The 23,098-nt window shown below is 40.9% G+C and overlaps 1 protein-coding gene across 1 annotated transcript in view; it reads left to right on the top strand.

Annotated features, from left to right (window-relative positions):
- The window catches only part of ZFYVE1 (zinc finger FYVE-type containing 1), a 568,277-nt gene that overhangs the window by 11,916 nt on the left and 533,263 nt on the right, over positions 1 to 23,098 (top strand). Inside the window, exon 2 of the mRNA XM_044074669.1 lies at positions 21,297 to 21,801. Within this exon, the coding sequence (XP_043930604.1) occupies positions 21,297 to 21,801 (505 nt within the window). The remainder of the gene's footprint in view (positions 1 to 21,296; positions 21,802 to 23,098) is intronic.

Below are 23,098 nucleotides of genomic sequence, written 5' to 3'. Positions count from 1 at the left end.
CGTTGTCGCCTCACAGTAAGACCTTGTCCTGTTCGATTCTCAGCTAAAGGGTCTTCTGTGTGGAGGCATGCGTGACTGGGCGTACCTTCGTTGAAGGTTATGCGTCAAGGCTGGCAACTCTGTATGTAAAAATCTACTGCCAATCATTAGCGGACCGGAGTTCCGCTGTGGCGACCCCTAACCGGGAAAAAGCCTAAAGTTACAACATAAATTGCCATTTATTTAGGCAGGTGTGACTGGCCATGATTTGTATAAATGTACTAAATGTCTGCTCAAGCCATGCACAGCTATGTGATAGTGAGGGAACATGGGGAGACATAAAATATCCAAATCAGGACATGCTGCACTTAAATGCAGCTAACTGTGCTTTAGAGTAGGTAAAGGAGTAGTGCTGCGACAAGGCAAGTGGAAATTGCTGTGGAATGAATGCCATACTCTAGCCCAGACTCCTACTTGTAGATTAGCTACACTCCACATGTTGTATTATTTTATTTATTTATTACAGTTTGTTGACCAGGACAGTCCACTGAGCCTGGAAGAGCCCATTTTCAGTGGAGGCCCAGGGAGAAAAGCTCCACAGGGTATAGACAGTTTTACAATAGTTATACAAAAATTAAAGTAGTAGAACAACAAAAAATATAGAGATATTATACAATTTGTTAAAAAGACATTTCAAATCCTAGGTAATGATTTAGAAAAGTGAGATTCATGTAGTTTAAACATATTAAAAGTACAGGCATTTCAGATGAAAAAAAACATGTAAATAAAACATTTATGTACAGATATTTTTTTTTAAGTTAGAAATATGAGCAGAAGTCAGAGAGAAGTAGGTGAGGTGGGAGAGGTAAAATGTGGTATATAGTGGAGAATGGGAGTTGGTTGGGGGAGTTGAGGTATAGGGTAGGAGAGGAAGTAGAGGCAAAGGGTAAGAGAGCACAGTGATAGAAGTTTGAGGTATATAGTGCATGGGAGATGGTGTTAGAGTTTATGTGGTAGGGGTACAGGAACATTCCCACTTTGAAAGGAGGTGAGATTGGAGAAGAGTTTTGAAGTTTGAGTGGCTCTGAGTATTTCAAAGGGTGGTAGCGGGAGAATTCCAGAGTTTAGCTAAGGAGCAGGATAATAGGTGGCCAGGGGGTCGACGAGACTTGTATATGTTTAGAAGATTTTGGTTTTCTGATCTTAGAGAGCAGTTGGGAATGTAGGGGGTTAAAGAGGTGGACAGAGCAGGACAACTAGAAGGTTTGAATATGAGCTTGTGAGCAGTAGTATGTCTAAGGGGTAGTTAGGAAGTTCAAACCATTTCAGGTAGTGGAGCGAGACAGTGATGCGATGAGTTTCTGGAGTTGGTGGCAAATTTGGAGATTTTATTGTAACAGGCTTCCAACTTGGCCTGTAAGCTTAGCTGAAGATTAGTGAATAGGGGGGTGCTGTACATAAGAGAGGGAAGAAGGTAAGTAGAGATAAGGGTGTGTCTGGTGGAGAGGGTAAGGTAATGATTGTGTCTGTATAGGAGACCTAGATTTTGGTGAGTTTTCTTGATATTAGTTTGGATATGGATATCAAATGTTAGATTTGTCATCAATTATGACACCAAGCAGTTTGGTATGTGATACTGTATCTATTGTGATACTGTATCTATGGGGCTATTTTGAGCAGTCACTGTAAAATAGGTTGTTTCTCTATTGGTGTTTTTGGATGGGGAGAAGATCATTAACTTTGTTTTATTGGAATTTAAGATGAGGTAATTGCTATGCATGCATGGTTTGGTATTGAAGAAGGCTAACTGAGTTCTCAGAAGTAGGTCGGAGGGGGTGTCTGCTGTACAAATAATGGTCGAATTGTCAGCATATTGAATTAGTGTGGCATTGGAGAGAGACTGGTTGAAGGTGTTAATGAAAATGTTAGAGGAGGGGCCCTAGGATGGAACTCTGGTAGGGGTGTGTAGAAAGGGAGTGAGTTTTTCCATTTGACTGCTTGCTGTCTTTCAAGGAGGTAGCTGGTGGGGGGGGGAGAAGTTAAGAGAGGAGAGTTGGGATAATAGTAAGGGATGAGAAAATGTATCAAAGGCTTTGGAGAGGTCAAGAAACAGAGTAGAAACTATTTTGCCAGAGTCGTGAGCAAGGTTTATGGAGTCTAGGAAGGAGAGGAGGGTCATGATGGTACTATGCCCAGGACGGAAACCATGTTGTATATGGGTTAGTAGGTTGTTTTGGGTCATATAGGACATCATTTGGGATTAAAGACATTTCTCCATGATTTTTGATAGTGGTGTGATTTTTGGATGTGTGTGATTTGTCTCTGTTTGTGATTTTGTTTTCTATTCTCACATCTGAAACCTAAAACAGTACATCTGTATAAGAGACTGATCATTGTACTTTGGTCCCTTGGGAGGACAGTAGGCAGTGTTGTAGAAAGATTTGTAGCTATTGAGTATTTTCAGCTTTAATGTTGTGGTGTTCACATGTGCGGACACATGTTATACACGTAAGAACTAAGGAAAGGAGTGCATAGGAAGAATAGAAAAAATAGGAAAGAACAACCAGAGGACCACTGAATATGAGAACATGTAGGAATTTTGCAGGATGGGGGAAAGGCGGATAACTTCTTCTTTTTTTTTTTTTTTTTTGTTTAAATGTATGTATTTTTGTGGAATAAGTTATGCAGAGTTTAGCAGCTGTATTGCCTATCTGGCTGATAATAGTAGCAGGCATAACAGCAATTCCTGGATGTGTAGACAGCTCTGGGGAGGTGCACAATATTATGAAAAAGTACTGTATTGTAAGTTTTTCCTCCTTAGGTTGTGCACCTTCACAGTGGAATTCGGCAAAGGCTAGCAGTGTTTAAAGATGTTTGTCATGTGTTTCATATTTGTCCATTTCTTCTGGCAACAAGATAGCCACAATATCAAGACAGCTTATCCTTGTACACAACTGTCATAGCTGTAGTGCAGCTGTAGCCTGTGTAATTCACATGGTGGCGGATGTAGCCTGTGTAATCCACATGGTGGTCTAAGCTGGTGTACAGCATTTCTGTATCGACGTACAGCTGTTCCTCATAACATAGTAAGGTAGTATTGTTTCACTGATGTCCTAGGTGTTTTGTTGTATTGGCATGCTTGCCATACCATTTACCTGCATGTTCATTCTAACAAATAGATGTTCGTATGCATGTACGCCTGCTGTAAGTATTCCCGTGTCTGTGCTTGCATGTGTTGCATGGCATAGTCATGTGGCTATCTCTCTGGTGATAGTACTGTATAAGTAGGTTATGGATTGGTCTGTTTCTGTCATCCTGTCTGTCACAGTAGTATAAGTAGGTTATGGCTTGGTCTGTTTCTGTCATCCTGTCTGTCACAGTAGTATACAGCGTGTAGCTCTGTCTTGTGTGTTCGCAAGTGACTGAACATCTGACTGAGTAGGTGGGTGGAAGAGGTTGGCTGAGAGACAAACACCCACAGGATAAAGCTTTGGGTACCAGCAGTTGGGATCCATGGATGACTGTTGTTGGGGTGAGGGGGTACTGACCATAGTTTATAGTACGAAGCATAACAGACAGTGAATCATGACATAAACGATATGTGGGGTGTTAATCGCAATTTTCTCCAGTCTTGTAAGTGTGTCACATCCTGCTACACCATGTCAGGGCAAAGGCTTAGGAGGAGCTGCTCAGGAGAAGCAGAGCCAAAGGAAATGTTGGTGTCCCCTAGTTGGGACAGTGTGTTAATGCAATTGTCACTGGAGCACTGGGCACAAGTTTGAGGATGAATCCACTTCTGTGCATCTCATTGGATGATGTAGCAGGTTAACACATCATTCTGCATATTTCTGTATTGTAGTACTAAACATATTGATATTCTATTTTTTCTTCTGAATTGCTGGAAGCTACTTTTTCTAGTTGATTTTCCTTCAGGCTCACTATATTTCTTCTTTGCTGAAATCCAGCCGGTGTACTTACTAGCCACAGTGCCATCATCACTGTCCACACTGGCAGTGCTACATGAGGTTGAGCTAGAGTATATAGCAGAAGTGGCTGTCTAGATAGGCATCACAGGGTACACAGTCCTCACCATTGTCTGAATATATACAGTGCTTTGACACTCTGCATTAAGGATGGGCACAACATTTGGCCCCAAGTGGCAGAACACCTCATGAGCAAATACCATCCAAGTCATAATTGCACAGTCATGTTCAATACTTGATAGGGAGGACTTGCAGGTCACGGTCATGTAGTGGCATCTCCACTCCTTCATTAAATGCCCATCATTTTGAGATTTCAGTCACTACCTCTTGTGATATATTTCACTGCCCATCGTGTGTAGGCAGACATGCTGTTATGTCTGTGTACACCATTGCACATGGAGGTCATTGGACTCACTCTGCCCTTCCTTCTGTGAGGCAAATCTGGGAATGTTTGCACAGTATAGCCCGATAATGCACTAACCAACATTGCTTGATGCTAGCATTGCATGAAGCATGCTTATGTTGTTTGACAATGCACTGATATTGCTTCCTTATCCTGACTCATTGGTTTGGACTGTACATCACCTCACCATACTGATAGGTCACCCTGTCTCAGTAATATTTTCACTGGTACCAGATGCCACCTCACACACATCTACAAGACTTGGCAGTATTAGCAGAATTGCTATTGCTGCTGCAAGCATTTTTGCTTTCTGCAACTCCGAAATTTATACAATGCTTTGCCCTTCTGTAATGAGAGTCACATTATTGTAACATTTCCTTTGCACAGGACCACAAATTGTGACCTTGCTCAGCTGGCATGTGTTAGCATGTCATTAGTACCTAGTTTTCCTACCCTTTTTCATTTGTATCTCATTTTTCAGACATTTGTATCTCCATGTTGAAATGTGCTCATACTTAATGGCATTTTCAATCTTTTTATTTTTATCAAACAAAATGTTTTCTCCTTTAATTTTTTTTTTTTTTAAACCTCGTTAGTAAGTCATAGATGCAATTGTGACATAGATAAAACTACAGAAAAGAAAACAAACCATAGATGTATTCCTCTTTGTTCTGAAAGAGTGTACATGTTTAACAATTCAACAGTACATAAATGGCTCACTTCCTGCATTGGTTTAACCTCACTCCTCCTCCTGAACATTATACTGCATGTATTGTTCCTACATATTCCATTATTTTAAGTAATTAGCTCCTTTTCTTTTATGACAATCTCGCCTCCAGTTCTTTTGCTTTCTTTATGATCTTCAGTTACACTTGACTTAGTTTCTGTTTTCTAGTAATTGCATTTTGGCAGCCAGTAGCATTAAACTTAGTAAAATGTTCCTATGTCTAGGCAATTCATTTCCTGTGTTGCAGCTCAAAAAGAACCATTTCCTTAGTTAAGACCATTTGCTCTCCCAACGTTTCTGACGAAGTACTCTAAAATGAGTTTTTAAAAACATGCTCATTGCACTCTCAAAAAACATGTTCTCAGTTGTTTCTCTTTCATCTACTTCAAGACTTCCATTCAAAAATCATAAACCTTCTGCACTTTGTTGCACACTTGTGAGCCATACAGCTGTCCTGCCATTGTTCCTTTGTAAACTGGGAAGAGAGACCAGAAAGGCAGTCTTTTGAAGCTTTGATATTTAACAGCTGTCATGCTGCATTTTATATGCTGTATTAATTATCCCTTTGTAACAGCAGCTTCTGTTCTAGACTCAACTATTGGGGAAAATCTTCCATTAATTTTATGTTTCTGAGGAAAATTTGTTTCATTTCTGACTGAAATGCATGGTTTAGCTAGGAAACTTATTTTTATTTGCACTATCATTGCATTTCTAAGGAATAATTTATGTAGCTGCTTATGTGGACATTTTGTGTGAAAAATTATATTTATTTTTGTCAGAAATTTTACCCGTATTTTGATATACATTAACAGAAAAGAAAACAAACTTAATATTTTTATCCATTTACATGCATTATACTTCCCAAATATCTTTTTCTGTAATTGCCAGTAGTCCAACATTATGTAAATTGCAGAATTCTTTCTTTCCTTTAAACCTCACTCCTGCTCCTGAACATGATACTGCAAATGTTGTTCCTGTAATTTACATTTATTTCTGTGTAATTTGATTCCCTTTTGTAAAGATCCCTCTTCCAGTTCTTTTATCTCTCTCTTTTTTTTTTATTTATAATATTCAGTCCTTCAAATACAGTCTCTTTATACTTTTTCCATCTTCTCACCATTGCTTTTTTGGCATACATCAAATTAAACTTAAGGTCTTACTTTACATAGGCAGTTCAGATCCTGTGTCCCAGCTGAAAAAAAATCATGTTCTTAGGTGCAGACATTTGCTCATACAATATTTCTGACAGAGTACACAGTAGAGAATTTTTCAAATCTTCCAACTCACTGCACGTACAAAACACATTCCCAGTTGGCCCTTTCTTCCCCATCACCCCTCTAACATTTGCTGTCCACCTGAGGAAAAATTTTTTGAAGCTGCTTGGTGCAGACACTATGCAGACAGTTCAAATATCCTTAACCTTCTTGACTTTGCATACTTAGGAACCATACACAAGTCCTTCCATTCTTCCCTGGTAAATTGCTTTTCCAGTCTCTCTCCCCACTTTAACATCCTCTGATTGATTCTTATAGTTATCATGCTGTATTATATATGCCCTATTGATCATCCATTTTTAACAGCAGCTTTGGTGCTAGGTTTGAATAAAACCCCCGCCAGAGCAAGTCTTTCACTTAAGATTCCCCTATCTCTTTGCTTATGCTCTATCAATCCCTGTTAGGGAAGGCTGTCTTTAGCCTGTTGTCCAAATGTTGTCTTGGCCTCATCTCCCTCTGTTACCTTTCCCTCTCGCTAGTTATTTTCTCCCAGTACTTTCATTTCTTTGTCCGTTTTCTCCAGTAAATTCCAGCCCCCTTTTACCCGTTTTCTTTGCCTGTACTTAATCATCCCTTTTGGCAAAATCTCCTGTCTTCATCCTCGTGTTGGTTTAGTTCTCAGAATAACTTCTGCTACTTTATGAATGCAATAGTATGTATCGTGCAGCAGACTGAGTTGTCGCCTCACAGCAAGAAGTTCCCTGGTTTGATTCGTGGCTGGGGTGCCTTCTCTGTGGAGTCTGCATGTCCTCCCTGTTTTCAAATGGGTGTTCTTTGAGTTGTCTGGTTTCCTGTCACATTCCAAAGACAAAGCAGTAGGTGGATTGGACACTCTAAATTGGTCATTTTTGTGATTGTTTATGTGCGAGTGTAAAGTGTGAATGAACTACAGCGGCAGGGCTAGTCACCCGGTGGTGTAAGCCTTGGCTCTAGATGATTGTTGCTGTTGAAGTGACACCCTGACCCCATGTGCAAAAATGAAGAAAAGGAGTTGTGGCTGGAAGGATGGATTTACACCTCTAATAGTTTAATTCCGTCTTCTCATTTGCTTTTATAAGCAAGAATGCTGTAGATTTTTTTTAATTTTTATTCAGATTTCTAAAACAGAATTACATCTTAATGGTTATACATATAATAATCTGATCCAGAATAATCCACATTACAAATACTTTTAATGCTAGCCCTATAATTTTGAATCTTCAAGCTAAAACTTTTTGACTGTTTACTTATGGTCAGGATGTATCAGATGTTAACATTTCCTCTAGAAAACTAAAGTGCTTTAGTGTCTTACTATAGTAAAGATGTATTGGTTATTAAAGGATAGAGAGAAAATGTTCTTCTGGAGGGGACTCTAGATGGAAGGTAGATTGTGTCTGAAGAGTATTTCATGAAACTAATGTTATTACTGCATGTGAGTAATGCTTGATTCTGAGGGCTCTTGTATTTTCATTGCGGTGCAGCATGAATTTAAAACTGGTTCAGGACATAACAGTGAAGTCATACTTTGGACTTAAATTATGTACTGCAGTAAATTCTGCCTTGAAGACTTCCCTAAGGATATCTTGCATATCTTAAATTTAGCAGATTGCAATGCTTTATTGATCTTGTAATGTAACATGATTGCAGTAATTCTTTCAAATCTTCAAGTCATCATGGCAGTTTTTATAGAAGTATCTTTCAGACAGGATGAAAAATTGTACAACCGAACCAAGTGAAACCCCGCATATCTTTGATACCAAACCTCCTAATCCTATTGCATGTTAGATTATGTAAAAAATATATAAACCTGTGACACCTTTTTGTTTATTTACTTTCTGCATTTTGTTAAGCTGGTAAAACTCATTTGGCTGCTGGACATCACCTCTTAGTGCAAAAAATCTGGACAAAGCCAGAAATAATGGGGGTGGAAGGGGTGGGGGCAAATGCCCAAAATAGGGATATATTTTAAATATTGCTCATGTAAACTTAGAAAATTGCTATAATACATTTTGCATTAACCTGGATTTTGTAAAGGATGTGAAGTCTGAATCATTAGTTAGTGGCTTCAGTCCTTGGTGATTTACTTGAAAACCACCATTTTTTTTTTAATTTTCAAACCAAAAATATGAGGTGAAAAATTGGACAGTTGAGAGGTATGCCACCGTCTGTCTTTTAAAAGAACATCAATGGTTTTGTTTGTACTGGCTGCTGGGAATTTGGTCAGAACACCAAAAAAACTCTCATTATTCGTCAGCTGTTGCCACGAGATCTTAATAACTACCAGAGTAACCAAACCCCGATTTACTGTCTCACCTGACTATCTTTACATTAAGAGTGCAGAAACATAAATATTAGTACGTACTGCCTCGCAGGTCTCTTAATGTGCAGTTTTTTTTTTTTTTTTTATTTAGTCAGACAGCGTTTTCCTGTTGAGCAACACTGTATTGTAAGAGTGAGCAAAGAAAAGTCACTGTTGTGTGAACTTTGGTACCATTTTACAACACTGCAGCTTTCTGTGTGCCTAAGTCATTGTAGTCCTAAGAACTGTAATCTGTTTTTCTGACTTATAACCTCTGTGACTAAGCCAAAAAAAAAAAAAAAGTACCTGCTTAGATAACTGTGATAAAGAATAAAAAAATGGTGAAATAAGTTGGTCTTTTGCAGTGGTTTATAGCTAGTAGAACAAAAGTTATAAGCAGTCCTTAAAATAACCCTTCAGGGCAGCAAACTTTATATTCAGTTTTGAAATGGAGTGTGGTTCTTCATATAATACCAGCAGATAAGGTTTGAGTAGCCATGTCATTGAGTAGGGGAAGGCACAAGACCAATTCATATGCTTTGATTGCATCTGCAAAGATTGCACTAGTAAACTGGGCAACTTAAGTGCCTTGGATGAATTTAAATTAGAAGAAGATGGGTCTTGTAAATTTGCTAAGAAACAATGTTCATCACAAAGTACCCCATACATTTTTAGGTATTCTCAGATCTGTCCAGAAGTATAAGGTTCAAGGATGTGGGATAGGAGCTAGGAGGGATGCCGAGTGGTAATTGCACATGCCCTGTTGCTAGTCTGAGCTGGGAATGAGAACAGTTGTTGCTGTTTATGAGCAGGAGAAAGTGCAGCAGAGAAGGAGGCTGCAGTCCACCGTAATGCAGAGAGAAGCCCTGACTTTCAGATCACGTGTGTTTGATTAGCGACATGGGTGCTGGATGGGCTGGGGTAATAGAAGTCAGTGTTCGCTGCTGACTCGCCCATCGTGGGGTGGTGGCTGTGGCTAATAACCACTTGGGTGACACATCATGGGAGTAGCATGTGTTACACCTGTGATGTGCAAGTCCACAGGACCCAGTAACTGGTCCACTCTCTACTCCATGACTCTGATGGGGTTCCTTCAGCAGGAACATACAGGGTTGCAAGATTATTGCTGTGGCCCATGGATGCTCTGCCCTCTTCCTAGAGAACAGTTGGGCCAATTGGGTGCATGCAGTGGAGCTTTTGGGTAAGATCCTTTGGAAGAGGGGAAAGGAATGGGTTAAAAATTGTTAAGGAGTTTTGCAGTGAGGTGCCTACTCATTTGGATGAAGTGTGGTGTTGCTTGTCACTACCTGCTTTTCTGTGTTTCTGGAGTTTATATAGCTGCTTCAAATTTGATTTTTGAGAGAATTTTCTGTAAGCATGTAAGTGGAATATTGCTTGAATGTGGGATAATAAGCAATAACCCACGCCTGGGTGTGGGTAATGCTGGATTCACCCATGGTTGGTGTGGTTTGGTCATGAGGGCGAAGCCCGAGTGATTAAATAAAGACAACTGTGGGTAAATCCAGCATTACCCACACCAAGAAGTGCATTATTGCTATTTATACAATGACATTATTTAAGAAAAAATACTTTACTTAAATAATGTCCTTGTATAATGGCACCGTGCTGTCCTTCTGCCACTGGACACCTCCGCTTTCCCATTGCTGATGTACTGCGCATGCGTTTGGAACTTGCGTTCCCATGCATAACCATTACATCAGTGCCCAGGAAAGTTAGCAACGAAGAAAAGATCTCTGTTGCTACGCTTTTTTTTTTTTTTTTTTAACCCCTTAAAATTAAAGAATATATCAACGGAAAAAAGTCTGGGCGATCGGACCTTTTTCCGTTGTATATTCTCAACGGGCACACTGATTGGGCTGGCCAGTCAGTATGCTCGTTTTACGATGTTACCGGCCAGTCATTGTATAATTTTTAATTAAGGTAGTGTGATGGTAGAATGAAGCTAGCACATGTGAGGAGTGACCTCTGGAATTGTAGACTGTGTTTGTCATTCATAGTGTTTGAACCTGAATTGTCATTAGGGCATTTTATGTTAAGTTTTATTGTTATGCTTTCCAACTAAAGTTTGTGTAGACATTTCGGGGATTGGTGAAAATGGGCATTTTCTGAAAATGAAGTAGCCTTTTTTTGTATGTATGTATTTCTAATTTTAGGTTGATAGCCTAGTACTTACCTATGAATCTATCTGCCCAAGGGCATTTATAAGCCTAGCCAGTATGTGTTGGCTTTCAGCACCCCCTTAGATTAGCTCCCTGTGCCTCTGTCCAGCAGAGCCATCAGTACCTTGTGCCACTATCCAGCAGAGCCACTGTGTGGCTCTCTGGAATTTTTTTTTTTTTTTTTTTTTTAGGTGGAGCATGTCCATCAATTCTGGGTTGGACATGGCCTTGTATGTCAGGCCGAGATCACCTCTGAGTAAGCGGTATGCAACCAAGTACAGCTGGATTTTCTTGAGTTGGGCTGCATAGGGCATCTGTTTGAGGCCAGTAATCCTCTTGGTGGGGTACTTTTGTGGTCTTTCCAGCTGTTGCAAGTGTCTTGTAAGGTACATCCCAAATGGGGCGTTGTATTCTATGATGAGTCTAATGAGTGATGAGTAGAGAGGCACAATAACCTCTTTTGTTCTAGATGCAAACCCTTTTGTGATTAGGTGGGCCACATAGAAGGATTTTCTAACCACCTTGGCAGTATGATTATCAGAGGAGAGGTTACTATCTACTTGGGTCCCCAGATCCCTTATTACAGTTTGTATTTAGTGGACTACCACCTATGTAGTAGTTTGTGGGTACTTTGTTTTTCCAAAGGGGATGACTATGCACTTTTTGACATTTAGCTTGAGGCCATGATTTTGACACCAGTTATCCGTCTCAGTGAGACCAATCTGGAATGTGTCTGTATCAGCCGGAGAATCAATTATGGCCCCTAGTTTGCAGTCGTCTACGAACTTGGTCAGCCATAGTCCACCTATGCTTGCCTGTACCTCTGAGAAGTATATACCGAACAGGAGGGGTCCTAGGACTGAGCCCTGGGGGATGCCACTTGTAACCAGTTTAGAGTAGGACATAGAGGCTGCAACTCTCACCATGTGGGTTCTATCCATGAGCCAGTCGGCAACCCATCTCGTGACGTAGGGGTTTATGTTCAAGCTGATGATCTTGTCTATAATACTAGAATGGGGAATGGTGTCGAAAGCCTTTGCAAGGTCTAGGTAGGCTGTGTGGACCTCCTTTCCTTCGTCTAATGCCTTGGTAACTGTCTCAAAGAAGTCCACCAGGTTTAGGAGGTATGATCTGCCCTTAACAAAGCCAAACTGGGCAGGGTCCAAGGTTTGGAGGTTCCCAATGTCTCTGTTAATGAGTTACATGATGATGCGTTCCATAGCCTTGCAGACCACGCTAGTCAGGCTTATAGGGCGATAGTTCCCGGGGTCCGTTGTGGCTCCACCTTTGTAGAGCGGGATAACTGTTGTAGTGCACCACTCTGGGTACATATCCTGTAGAGAGGCTGAGTTTAACAGTGTGTTTAGGTGAGGGGTTAGTTCATTTTGGAGCTGTTGTAAGACACAGCCTGGGACGCCGTCCGGTTCCATTGAAGCTGTGTTTTTGGCTTTGAATAGGGCTGTTTTAACCTGTGTGTTGGTGATTGATGGGGCCCTACATTTTTATGGGCCCTTTAGGGGGTGAGAAGGGGGTGAAGTTTGCACTAAACCTTTCTGCCAGAATGTTGGCAATATCAGTCTGTTTAGTGTATTTTGTGCCATTCTGCATTAACTCAGAGCAGATCTGAGAGTTTCCACTTAGGTTGTTGACATAGCTAAATAACGCTTTGTGGTTATATTTGGAGTCCTTGGCAATTTTTCTTTCCAAACTAGCCTTGGATGATTTAATGAGGGATCGTAGTTTCTTGCTGATACTGATCAGGGATGTCTTTTCTTCTTGGGATTTTACTCTCTTCTGTACTAGTTTCCTCCTTCTGTTGTATAGCTTGTTTATAGCAGGATGATTTAATGAGGGATCGTAGTTTCTTGCTGATACTGATCAGGGATGTCTTTCCTTCTTGGGATTTTACTCTCTTCTGTACTAGTTTTCTCCTCCTGTTGTATAGCTTGTTTATGGCAGGGGTCCACCAGACTGGTTTCCTTTTCTTGGAGGAGTGAGTCTTGGTTTTACTTGGGATAGCACGATCTATGCATTCCTGCAGATGCTCATAGAGTGCCTTTGTAAAGGTTTCAGCAGCTTGGACAGCATTGCCCTTTAGCATGGGGGCTGTGAACCTTCCCGCCTCGGTCTTTAAGTACCGTGAAGTTTGGTTTTGAAAAGTTTTTCACTGTGGTTTCCTTGATTGGGGGTGGGGGCGGAATGTGGATATCCAGAATGATTAGTCTATGGTCTGATGTAACCAGCGAGGGGTTGACCTCCGGTGTGGAACACCGGTCGCCCATGGTGATTACCAGGTCCAATATGTTGTTCCCTCTGGTGGGGGTGTTGACCAGTTGATCCAGGGCGTTCGAGTTTATAAATTTTAGGAAGCGTTGGGCAAGGGAGTACTTGAGTAGTTCTCCCAGTTTATGTTTGGGTAATTGAAATCACCCAGTATTAGGGTGTTAGGTAGGACCTTAATATTTCCCAGTGTCTCCAGAAATGCGGAATGGGGGTACTGGGCCATGGTGGGTGATCTGTAGCAAGCTACAATTTGGATTGCAGTTTTGCCCGTTGTTAGTTGCACATGGATGATCTCTGATGCTTTGTGCTGCGCCACTAACCTGGAGGTGTGGGTATCCTTGATGAATATGGATACACCCCTGCCGTTTGTGTTTCGGTCCTGGTTCTGTGGCCGAAAGGTATGGTATGAGTTATAGCCTAGTAGTGCTGGGGTGCTCTCAGGAGCCTTAAACCAGGTTTCTGTTACCACACAAATGTCAATGTTCTCCATACTGAGGCGTGCCTCGAGTGCATGCATTTTGAGCGTTAGACTTCTGGCGTTGAGTAGCATTACCCTCAGTTTTTAGTTACTTGTGCTGTTTATGGTGATGGGTTTGTCTTTTGTGCCTTGTCTATAAAAAAGGCACTATGGGGGCGGCAAGAGCTTTAGCCAGTATGCGAAAGCCTAAGGGCGACAGGTGCAAGCCATCTTGTTGAAATTGATCATTTTTTCTTTATACTGTGGCATATTTCTTGGTGAGGGCAGGATGCTACTCCAGGGTCAGGGTCATACCAGCCTGGGCTACATGATCAGAGAGCTCTTCCATGTCTCTCTTCATGTAGTCCAGGGAGGTACGTCTCGGGTCATTCACACCAGTGCAGTGCTTCTTTGTCTTTGTGTTGTTGACCAACCTAATTCCACTAGGCAATGCATATCAGTACACACTTTCTGGTTACAGTTTCTCCTCAAATGTAAAACTATCAGTACTTAATGAACCATTTGAATAGGGTCAGTGAGGGGCTCTGCCTAACATGGATTGGGATTTTGTTCCAGAGTGAGGGGAGCCTCTGGGATATGAATCTGTCCCTCCAGCATGTCCTATTTATTTCTGTGCTGAGGTTCAAGTCCCTGGAGCGTGTAGGATTAGGTTTTCTTGAGGTGGAGCATGTCCATCAATTCTGGGTTGGTCATGGCTTTATACGTCAGACACAGATTGCCTCTGAATAGGCGGTACGCAACTGATTAGAGCTGGAGTTTCTTTAGCCGAACTGCATAGGGCATCTGTTTGAGTTCCTTGATCCTCTTGGTGTGGTACTTTTGGGGTCTTTCCAGTTGCTGCAGGTGTTGGGTAAGGTACATCCCAAATGGGGCATTGTATTCAATTATGGGCCTGATAAGTGATGAGTAGAGGGGAACAATAACCTCTCTTGATCTAGATGTGAACCCTTTTGGGATAAGGTGGGCTGTATAGAAGGTCTTTCTAACTACTTTCGCAGTGTGATTGTCAAAGGAGAGATTACTATCTACTTGGGTCCGAAGTCCCTATTTACTTCCGTACTTAATGGATTACCACCTATGTGGTAATTTGTGGGCACTTTGTTTTTCCCAAAGGGGATGACAATGCACTTTTTGGCATTTAGCTTTAGGCCATGGCTCTGGTACCAGTTATCCGTCTTTGTGAGACCCTTTTGGAGGATGCTCGTGTCAGCCGGAGAGTCGATTATGGCACCCAGTTTGCCGTCATCTTGTGATATAGGGGTTGATATTTAAGCTGGTGAGCTTATTTATGATGCCCAAGTGGGGTATTGTTGAAGGCTTTTGCGAGGTTCAGGTAGGCTGTGTGGACTACCTTCCCTTCATCTATGGCTTTGGTAACAGTTTCAAAGAAGTCGACCAGGTTCAAGAGGCAAGATTTGCCCTTGACAAAGCCAAATTGGGTAGGATCCAGTGCCTGGAGGTTCCCAATGTCTTTGTTTATGATTTCCATGATGATACGCTTCATAGCCTTGCAGACCAGGCTAGTCAGGCTTATAGGGCGATAGTTTCTGGGGTCCTTTGTGGCACCACCTTTGTGGAGCAGGACCACTGTTGCTGTACGCCATTCCTTGGGTACATATCCTGTAGTAAGGCTGAGATTGAACAGTGTCTTTATGTGAGGGTTTAGTTCTTCTTGGAGCTCATGTAAGATGCCGCCCGGGACACCATCTGGTCCCATTGATGCTGTGTTTTTTGCTTCGGAGAGGGCAGCTCTCACCTGTGCATCTGTGATCACAGGGAGGCTGCTTTCTGTTGGGATAGACATTTGCTCTTTTGGAGGGAAAGGGGGAGAGAAGTTTGCACTGAACCTTTCTGCCAGGATGTTGGCAATGTCTGTGGGTTCAGTGTATTTTTTTGTCATTTTGCAGTAACTCAGAGCGTATCTGGGAGTTGCCTCTCAGGTTCTTGACATAACTAAAGAAGGCCTTGTGATTATCTTTAGTGTCTTGTGCAATTTTTCTTTCGAAGCTGGCCTTAGATGATTTTATGAGGGATCGTAGTTTCTTGCTAGTACTGATCAGAGATGCCTTCCCTTTTTAGGATTTTGCTCTCTCATGTAGTAGCTTCCTCCTTCTGTTATATAGCTTATTTATGGCTAGGGTCCACCAGACAGGTCTCCTGCCTTTGGAGGCGTGAGTATTGGTTTTATTTGGGATAGCATGCTCCATGCATTCCTGTAGGTGCCCATAGAATGCTTTTGTAAAGGATTCTATGTTTTGGGCTGTATTTCCACTGGCCCGGGGCCTTTGAAGGATTCCACCTTGGTTTTGAGAAGTGTGAAGTTTGCTTTTGAGAAGTTCTTCACCGTGGTTTCTATGGCTGGGGGTGGGGACGAAATATGGATGTCCAGTGAGATTAATTTATGGTCTGATCTTACCAATGAGGGGTATACCTCTGTTGTGGAACATAGAGACCCCCATGTTGGTTATGACCAGGTCCAATATGTGACAAGTTGTTCCATAGCATTTGAGTTTATAATTTCTAGGAATCGTTGGGTGAGGGTGTTTGGGCTTGAGTAGTTTTCCGAATCAATGTTTGGGTAGTTGAAGTCACCCAATATTATGGTGTTTGGAGAGACCTTCATATTTTCCAGTGTTCTCAGGAAAGCCAAGTGGGGTTCCTGTGTTTTGGGAGGGTGGTTTGTAGCAGGCTACAAACTGAAAGGCAGTTTTGCCCACTGTTAGTTGCACATGGATGGTCTCCGATGCTTTGTGCAGTGCTACTAACTTGGAGGTGTGAGTATCTTTGATGAATATGTATACTCCCCCTCCTTTTGTGGTTCAGTCAGAGTTTTGTGGCCGAAAAGCATGGTATGAAGTATAACCTGGTAGTGCTGGGGTGCTTTCGGGAGCCTTGAACCAGGTTTGTGTTACTGCACAAATATCGATATTCTCCATACTGAGGAGAGACTCGAGTGCGTGCATCTTGAGGTTTAGACTTCTGGCGTTTAGCAGCATTACCCTTAGTTTTTTTTTCTTTGTGTTGTCTATGGAGGTGGGTTTGCCTAAAAAAGGCACTATGGGGGAGGCAAGAGCCTTTGCCAGTATTCGAAAACCCAGGGGTGACAGGTGCAAGACTTCCCTAGTGAAGCAACGTGGCTTGTCGAGCATGTCATTCCAGGCTGACAGACACTGGATCCCCTTTCAATGATACCAATACTTTAGCCAATTGTTAAAATTGGTCATTTTGTCTTTATACTGTGGCATCATTCTTGGTGAGGGCAAGATGCTACTCAAGGTCATGGTCATACCGGCCTGGGCTACATGATCAGGGAGCTCCTCAATGTCTCTTTTCATGTAGTCCAGGGAGGTACGTCTCGGGTTATTCACACCAGCATCGACAATGAGTGTTGCAATTAAGTAAGTTTGGCTGAGTAGGGAATGTGATGAGTTTTGGTAAGTTGCATGTTGGAAATAAGTGTGGTTGAGACAACATATAAAGCTATGTCAAACCCAGAGCTGTTGGACATGCTACACCTAAAGAATTCCCAATCCCTCCGAGCTACACGCTCTAGGGACCAAACCTTGTCACCACAATAAACAAGACATGCTGGAGGGATAGATTCCTATCCCAGAGACTTCCCATTCTCTGGAACAGGCTACCCATCTATGTCAAGCAAAGTTCTTCATTAGCACTCCTCAAGAAAAATCTTGATGTGTGGATGGGAAATAGGAAATACACCCCAGGGATCACTTCTGTGTCTCTCCTCGTCAGTGGCACAGGAAAATAACTTTCTTGGGTGGCGTAAGCCAGGGAACCTTATTGGCTAGGCTTGCATAGGCCTTTGGGCCGTTAGCCTAGTACCTACCTATGAACACTGTCTCATTATTCTTATAGATATCAAATTCTTAGTGTAAGTGAGTAATAGTCCTAAGAGTGTTACTGTTACGTTAGTGGATGTAGGGGTGATGCATAGGTGGAGGCAAATTTTACCTTTCTTTGCCTTCTTGTGATGTGTTCCCCATAGAAGTTGAGAGGGAGTAGGCAGGTGCTTTGTGTGCTGTGCTTAGCCTGTTAGCAATAAGTAGTTGTGCCCTATTGCCCCCACACCCTTCTTTGCTAGGGCAGTCCTTCTTGAAGGCCTGAGTTTGAAAGCCGGATTTGAGAAACATAGAATTGTAATATGCAGAATTGCTTAAGACCTGAGAGTAGAGTTTTTGTAGCCATAGTTCGGTGCATGTGTACTTCCTTTAATGCAGCTTGCTTTCAGGTGATCCAAATTGGACTGAAAACTAGGATTTTTGGTTGGCTCCAAAATACTTTTAATTTTGTTTACCAGGTTACAACACTGTTTGCAGTTGGTGAATTTCAGGTTTAGATAGGGCAGAATTGCAAAAATATAAACAACTGCAAAGCAACAATAGAGCTTTGCTGCACTTGTAAATGTAGACTGTATGTATCGAGCTTTGGTTGATTTTACAATGAAGAACAGGAAAACGTGTCTGTAATTGTGTGGGGCTGTAAAGGTTTCTTACATGCCAGTTAGTTGCAGAGCCACATGGGAAGTTGATGAATCAGGAAGCTTTGGCACTTTAACAAAGATACATGAATTGAATTATATGCGAGAAACTCGTAATAAACCTAAATATTGTAAGTGCAGGAGGAGAGAAAAGAGAAGGTGGTGACTGCTAGAGAAGTAGGTTAACTGGAGATGGTGTGTGTTAGAAGGGATAGAGACATGATAACCTTGTATACCATATTAATGAGACTATATATGGAGTCGGAAACAAAAAATGACGTTTAGAAAGAATGACTTTTTGTGTACACAGTAAGTAGGCTTTTATTGGAGAAGGTATTTATATGAGGAGGAAATAGTTAAGAGACATAATTTTTATTTTAGCCAGCATATCTCTAGTTGGTTAGTTAGTTCATTAATTTTTAGGTATTGAAAAGGCAGACTGGAATCTTTGGCCTGTTTAAGGTGAGCTGCACAGAAACTTAGTAATGAATAAAAAAAAAAAAAAAAGACTGCTTCATCATCTTTTGCCCCAGGCTGCAATGTTCAGGTTGTTCCGGTGATCAATAGAAAATCTCTCTAGTGCGCTTTTGCTAGAAAACAGAATGTGCTCAAATCAGAAACAAAGGAACACTCTGGAATCCTCGATCAAGTAGCAAAATCTCGGTTCCTTTATTGTGAGACAGATTAGTTCTGCTAGCATTAAAAGATCCTTATTTTGTCTGTTTTACTTTATGTGGTCAGATTTTCATCAGCTGTGTTGTTCTTCCTTAAATGTGCCAACACTGTCCTCCTGCCTGTTTTTTAGAAGGTACTTGACCTAGGTGTATAGCACGATCTGTGGCATTCTGTTGCAAGGTACTTAGCTAGGCATACAGCAGTCTATGGCAGTGGTATGTGCCTGCTTCAGTTTCTTTTGCTGTCTTAATACTGCAGGAGTGCTCGTGTAATCTTTGCCTGTGTAGTGGCTAAGGCTGTTTTCAAAGAGTAAAATTGCGTTTGTGATATGGATTTGCTTCATTTTTACCACATTAGGCTGTTTCTAACTTGCTTCCTCTAAATTTTGTTAAGTAAGGAAAGGAAAGGCAATGACTAAAAGAGAAGGAAAAACGTATTAAGCTTGACAAAGGAGGAACTTTATGGAAGTTGGTAGAAAAGAATGTGTATATCCCCAGGTACTGCAACTGAGAAAGATTATTAGACTGACTATTCCCAGAAGCGGGGACAAACAAATCATCCTCTTAAGTACTGGAAGTCTTCTGACTTACTCCTATGCTTTTCTGCTATAAAAGAGCAAAGCAGCAGCGTTGTTGGTATGCAAGTTGCGGTCCTCTATATTATATAATTTGTCTATGGTGCTTTTTGTCTATGGTGCTTTTTGGTGGAAGAGCCTAGTACATCCATGGTAATTAAGCTAGGTATTCCCACTATGCTTACTCCAAATGTTTCCACATCTCTGGCAAGCATCATGCATGCTAGAAATGAAGAATACTTTTATTCTAAGAACACACAGAAAAACAGCAGAGAGCTGTATTGATACCTACATCTAACGAATATCAGTCTCTCTCTCTCTCTTTTTATGGAAAGGTGCAAACCTTTCTTGGCACCAATGAAGGTGTTCTAAAAACAGTCAAGAAAAGAAGCCTTTAACCCTTTTTCTTCTGGCAACGAAGAGGAATTTTATTTAACCTTCATAGACTCTGCTAATTTTATAAACTCTGAAAGTGATAATTCCTCGTACGTCACTTTCACCCACCAAAGGATAAGAGGAGGATATTTTTTTTCTATTTCTTTTTTTTTTTTTTTTCAGTTGGACTGTGAAGTCATACCAGCTTCAAGATAGAGGAAAATGATTACTATTCTGGAATATAGAAACCTTTACTCTTGTTACCTTTTAAAATGTCCTTTTTTCCCCAAACATCTTTATTGAATTACATCCATATAAAAGTAATCACACTATATGACAAACATTTTGCTTCACATATATTGCTATATATTTTATAACCTAAGCAACATTACATAAATAACTTTCAAAATGTCCTTAAGGTTAGTAGTCTGAACCCTGACGTGGCAACAGTTTTACCAGTAAAGACTGCTAAAATGCATTTTTGACTGATCAGAGTTAAGTGTACCAACCATGGTCTTACCTCAGATGGTCTTACTTGTGTCTTGTTAATTACTGCTGTATAATATTACTAAGTAAAATATAAATTCATCATTTGCAGAGGTCTGTGTTCCCTGTTCCCCTTGATTCAGAGGCTGTCTTCTGTTATCCCCTTCAGTCTCTCTCCGTCTCAAAATATGTACACACATGCTAACTCTGAGGTTGCATAAACTTGAAGGAAGGGAAAAATATATTCCTGTTTCTTCTGAGTTTGCACAAATCATGTCTCCATCTCTCTAAAGGATGTTTGTATGGTTTGGTTTTTACAATTACAATAAATGGTAAATGTTTTTTTTAAGTCTGGCTTCATTGGATGATAACATTTAATTGTTACAACCTTCACAGGGAAATACATTTTGTATGTTGCACATAGAATGTGGTAAGCTGGATATGTAGATGGTGAAAATGCATACAGATGTGTTTTTTCATACACAGCTGTATAGATTATGTATGCATGTGACTGTGTGTGTGCGCGTGTGTAAACCACACACACACACGACCAACATTGATTATCCTGTGGAAGAATGGCATGCCTTAAGAAAATTTACCCAGATGAAAGTTGTTCAGGAAGAAGGTAAATGTTAAAATTCCGATTTAATATTATAGTGACCCATCTTCACAGATCTGCAGTTGTGGTACGTATTTTAAACAGTTGTAATTACTGCCTATATCCTGGGACAAGACTGAATGCATCCACTGGAGCAAACCCATTACACAGTTAACCGATGGATGAAGAAATGAAAGAATAAAGAAAGAAATGATGGTTTTACATGCAGATAGAGCACATTGAAGTGACTGTTACTAAAGTATTGGGCCTGATTCTGGGTCCACATTTTTGGAAGGAGATGAACCACATGGTTGTGTTAAGGAATGTGCAGGTTAAAGTGGCATTGGATTTTATATTGGAAATCCATTATGAAGGAGTTCAGGGGTATACTAATTTAGTTTGATAGAAAAGAGGATGAGCAAACAATATTAACACCTGATAGAGTATTGGACAAGTTTATTTTGAAAATGTTTTCCCTGTATAATCATTTTTGTTTTTCTCTAAGGTATCTGGTGAAGAAGAGTTCATACAGAAGCTGGGCTGCAAACCTGATGACAACCTAAAAGTGGTGTCAATATTTGGTAACACTGGTGATGGCAAATCTCATACTCTCAATCATACATTCTTCTATGGCCGTGAGGTTTTCAAGACGTCCCCAACTCAGGAATCTTGTACGATTGGAGTCTGGGCTGCATATGACCCTGTGCATAGCATCATTGTGGTAGACACTGAGGGCTTGCTAGGGGCCACAGTAAACCTTAGTCAAAGGACACGTTTGCTTCTCAAGGTGCTGGCAGTCTCTGATATTATTATATACAGGACACATGCAGACAGACTGCACAATGACCTTTTTAAGTTTCTAGGTGATGCATCTGAAGCTTATCTGAAACACTTCACCAAAGAGCTGAAAGCCACAACTGCACGATGTGGACTGGATGTTCCCTTATCCACTTTAGGACCAGGGCTTATCATTTTCCATGAGACTGTACACACCAAGCTTCTTGGGGACGGTAAGTTGTGCAGACTGTTTTTATACACATTGGTCTAATTGCCAGTTAAATTTGTTGTCATGATGTGGGTGAAGCAGTTATAGGTGCAGCATCATTTGGGCTCGGGAATATTTGTGAGTTTCTTGGAGGGGTCCGTATTGGATAAAGATGACGGTGTAACAGAAGTACACGTCCTATAGTAGTGAATTTTACACCTGTGACCAGTGAAGTATGAGCAGTATTTAAAACTGTGCATATCAGCATTTGCAATACTATTTCAAGCACTTTTGTGAAGGGTCTTTGACCTCTGCAACCACAACATAGGGCCCATGTTTCTTAAACCTCTGGTATGTGCATCCTGCTAACTGAGGTTGCTTTACCTTGGACTAAAAGGAGTTCTCTGTTGTACCAGGTTATACCTTAGTATATGCAAACAGATGGAATTTTAAAGCACAGTGCCCTGGTACACAACAGATTTTGTGACCTTTGGGTCATCTCTTGATGACTGTCCTCTTAATTATGTAGACCAGAAAGAAGACAATCGGGGGGGGGGGGGGTATCCCCATCAGGGGAAAGGTGCTGACTTCTGAAAGGAGAAGCAAGCTAAAGTTATTACTGTCTGGATAGAATGTGACGCTGTTTTTATTGTTATCTGTTTCTACCATTGAAAGTGAAGTTATTTTGGTGTTCACTGTTGCTGAATTTGGCAGGAGAACTCCTTTGTTGTCTAGATGTCTCTGTAAGTTCTGTTTTGTTTTTAATCTACTTTGTTCTAGTCCCTTTTGTAAGGAGCACAGAATCCGAGTGTAAATGTGTGCTGTACTGTGGAATAAATGCCGATTAGGTGAATTTATTTTCACTGGAACTGGAGCGTTTCTTTTTTGACCTTCATTTGTCAGTAAGTATAATTTTAAAGTCACAAAACTGACTCCAGTGACTGCTTAGATTGTCCCAAATATCAGTATGTACTGCTACCATGATAAGATGCTACTATTGCTGACCCATGAAATTGAATAATTGCTTTGTAAACCTAACTTTCCATAACACAGGACAGATGTAGATCAGGTCATAGCACAAAAAGACATTACTAACTTTTATAAGTTATGCTCATGAAAAATAAGATTGAGGTGAAATTGTTACATTTCTGTTTGTAGAAGTATTTGGTACAGTTTCACATCACATGTTATGTAGGCTCAAGGAAGTGGGTCTCACTAACAACAATGCAGTCAGTTGGGTTAAATGTTACCTCAGCCACCAAACACAATGAATATGCTGGGTAGATTAATTATAAAACCCTTGAGCAAACAACATTGTGTGT

This window comes from Protopterus annectens, chromosome 6.part0 (assembly GCF_019279795.1).
Source record: "Protopterus annectens isolate FY-2018-M chromosome 6.part0, PAN1.0, whole genome shotgun sequence".
NCBI classification, from domain to species: Eukaryota; Metazoa; Chordata; order Ceratodontiformes; family Protopteridae; genus Protopterus; species Protopterus annectens.
This window is presented reverse-complemented; position numbering and strand designations above follow the sequence as displayed.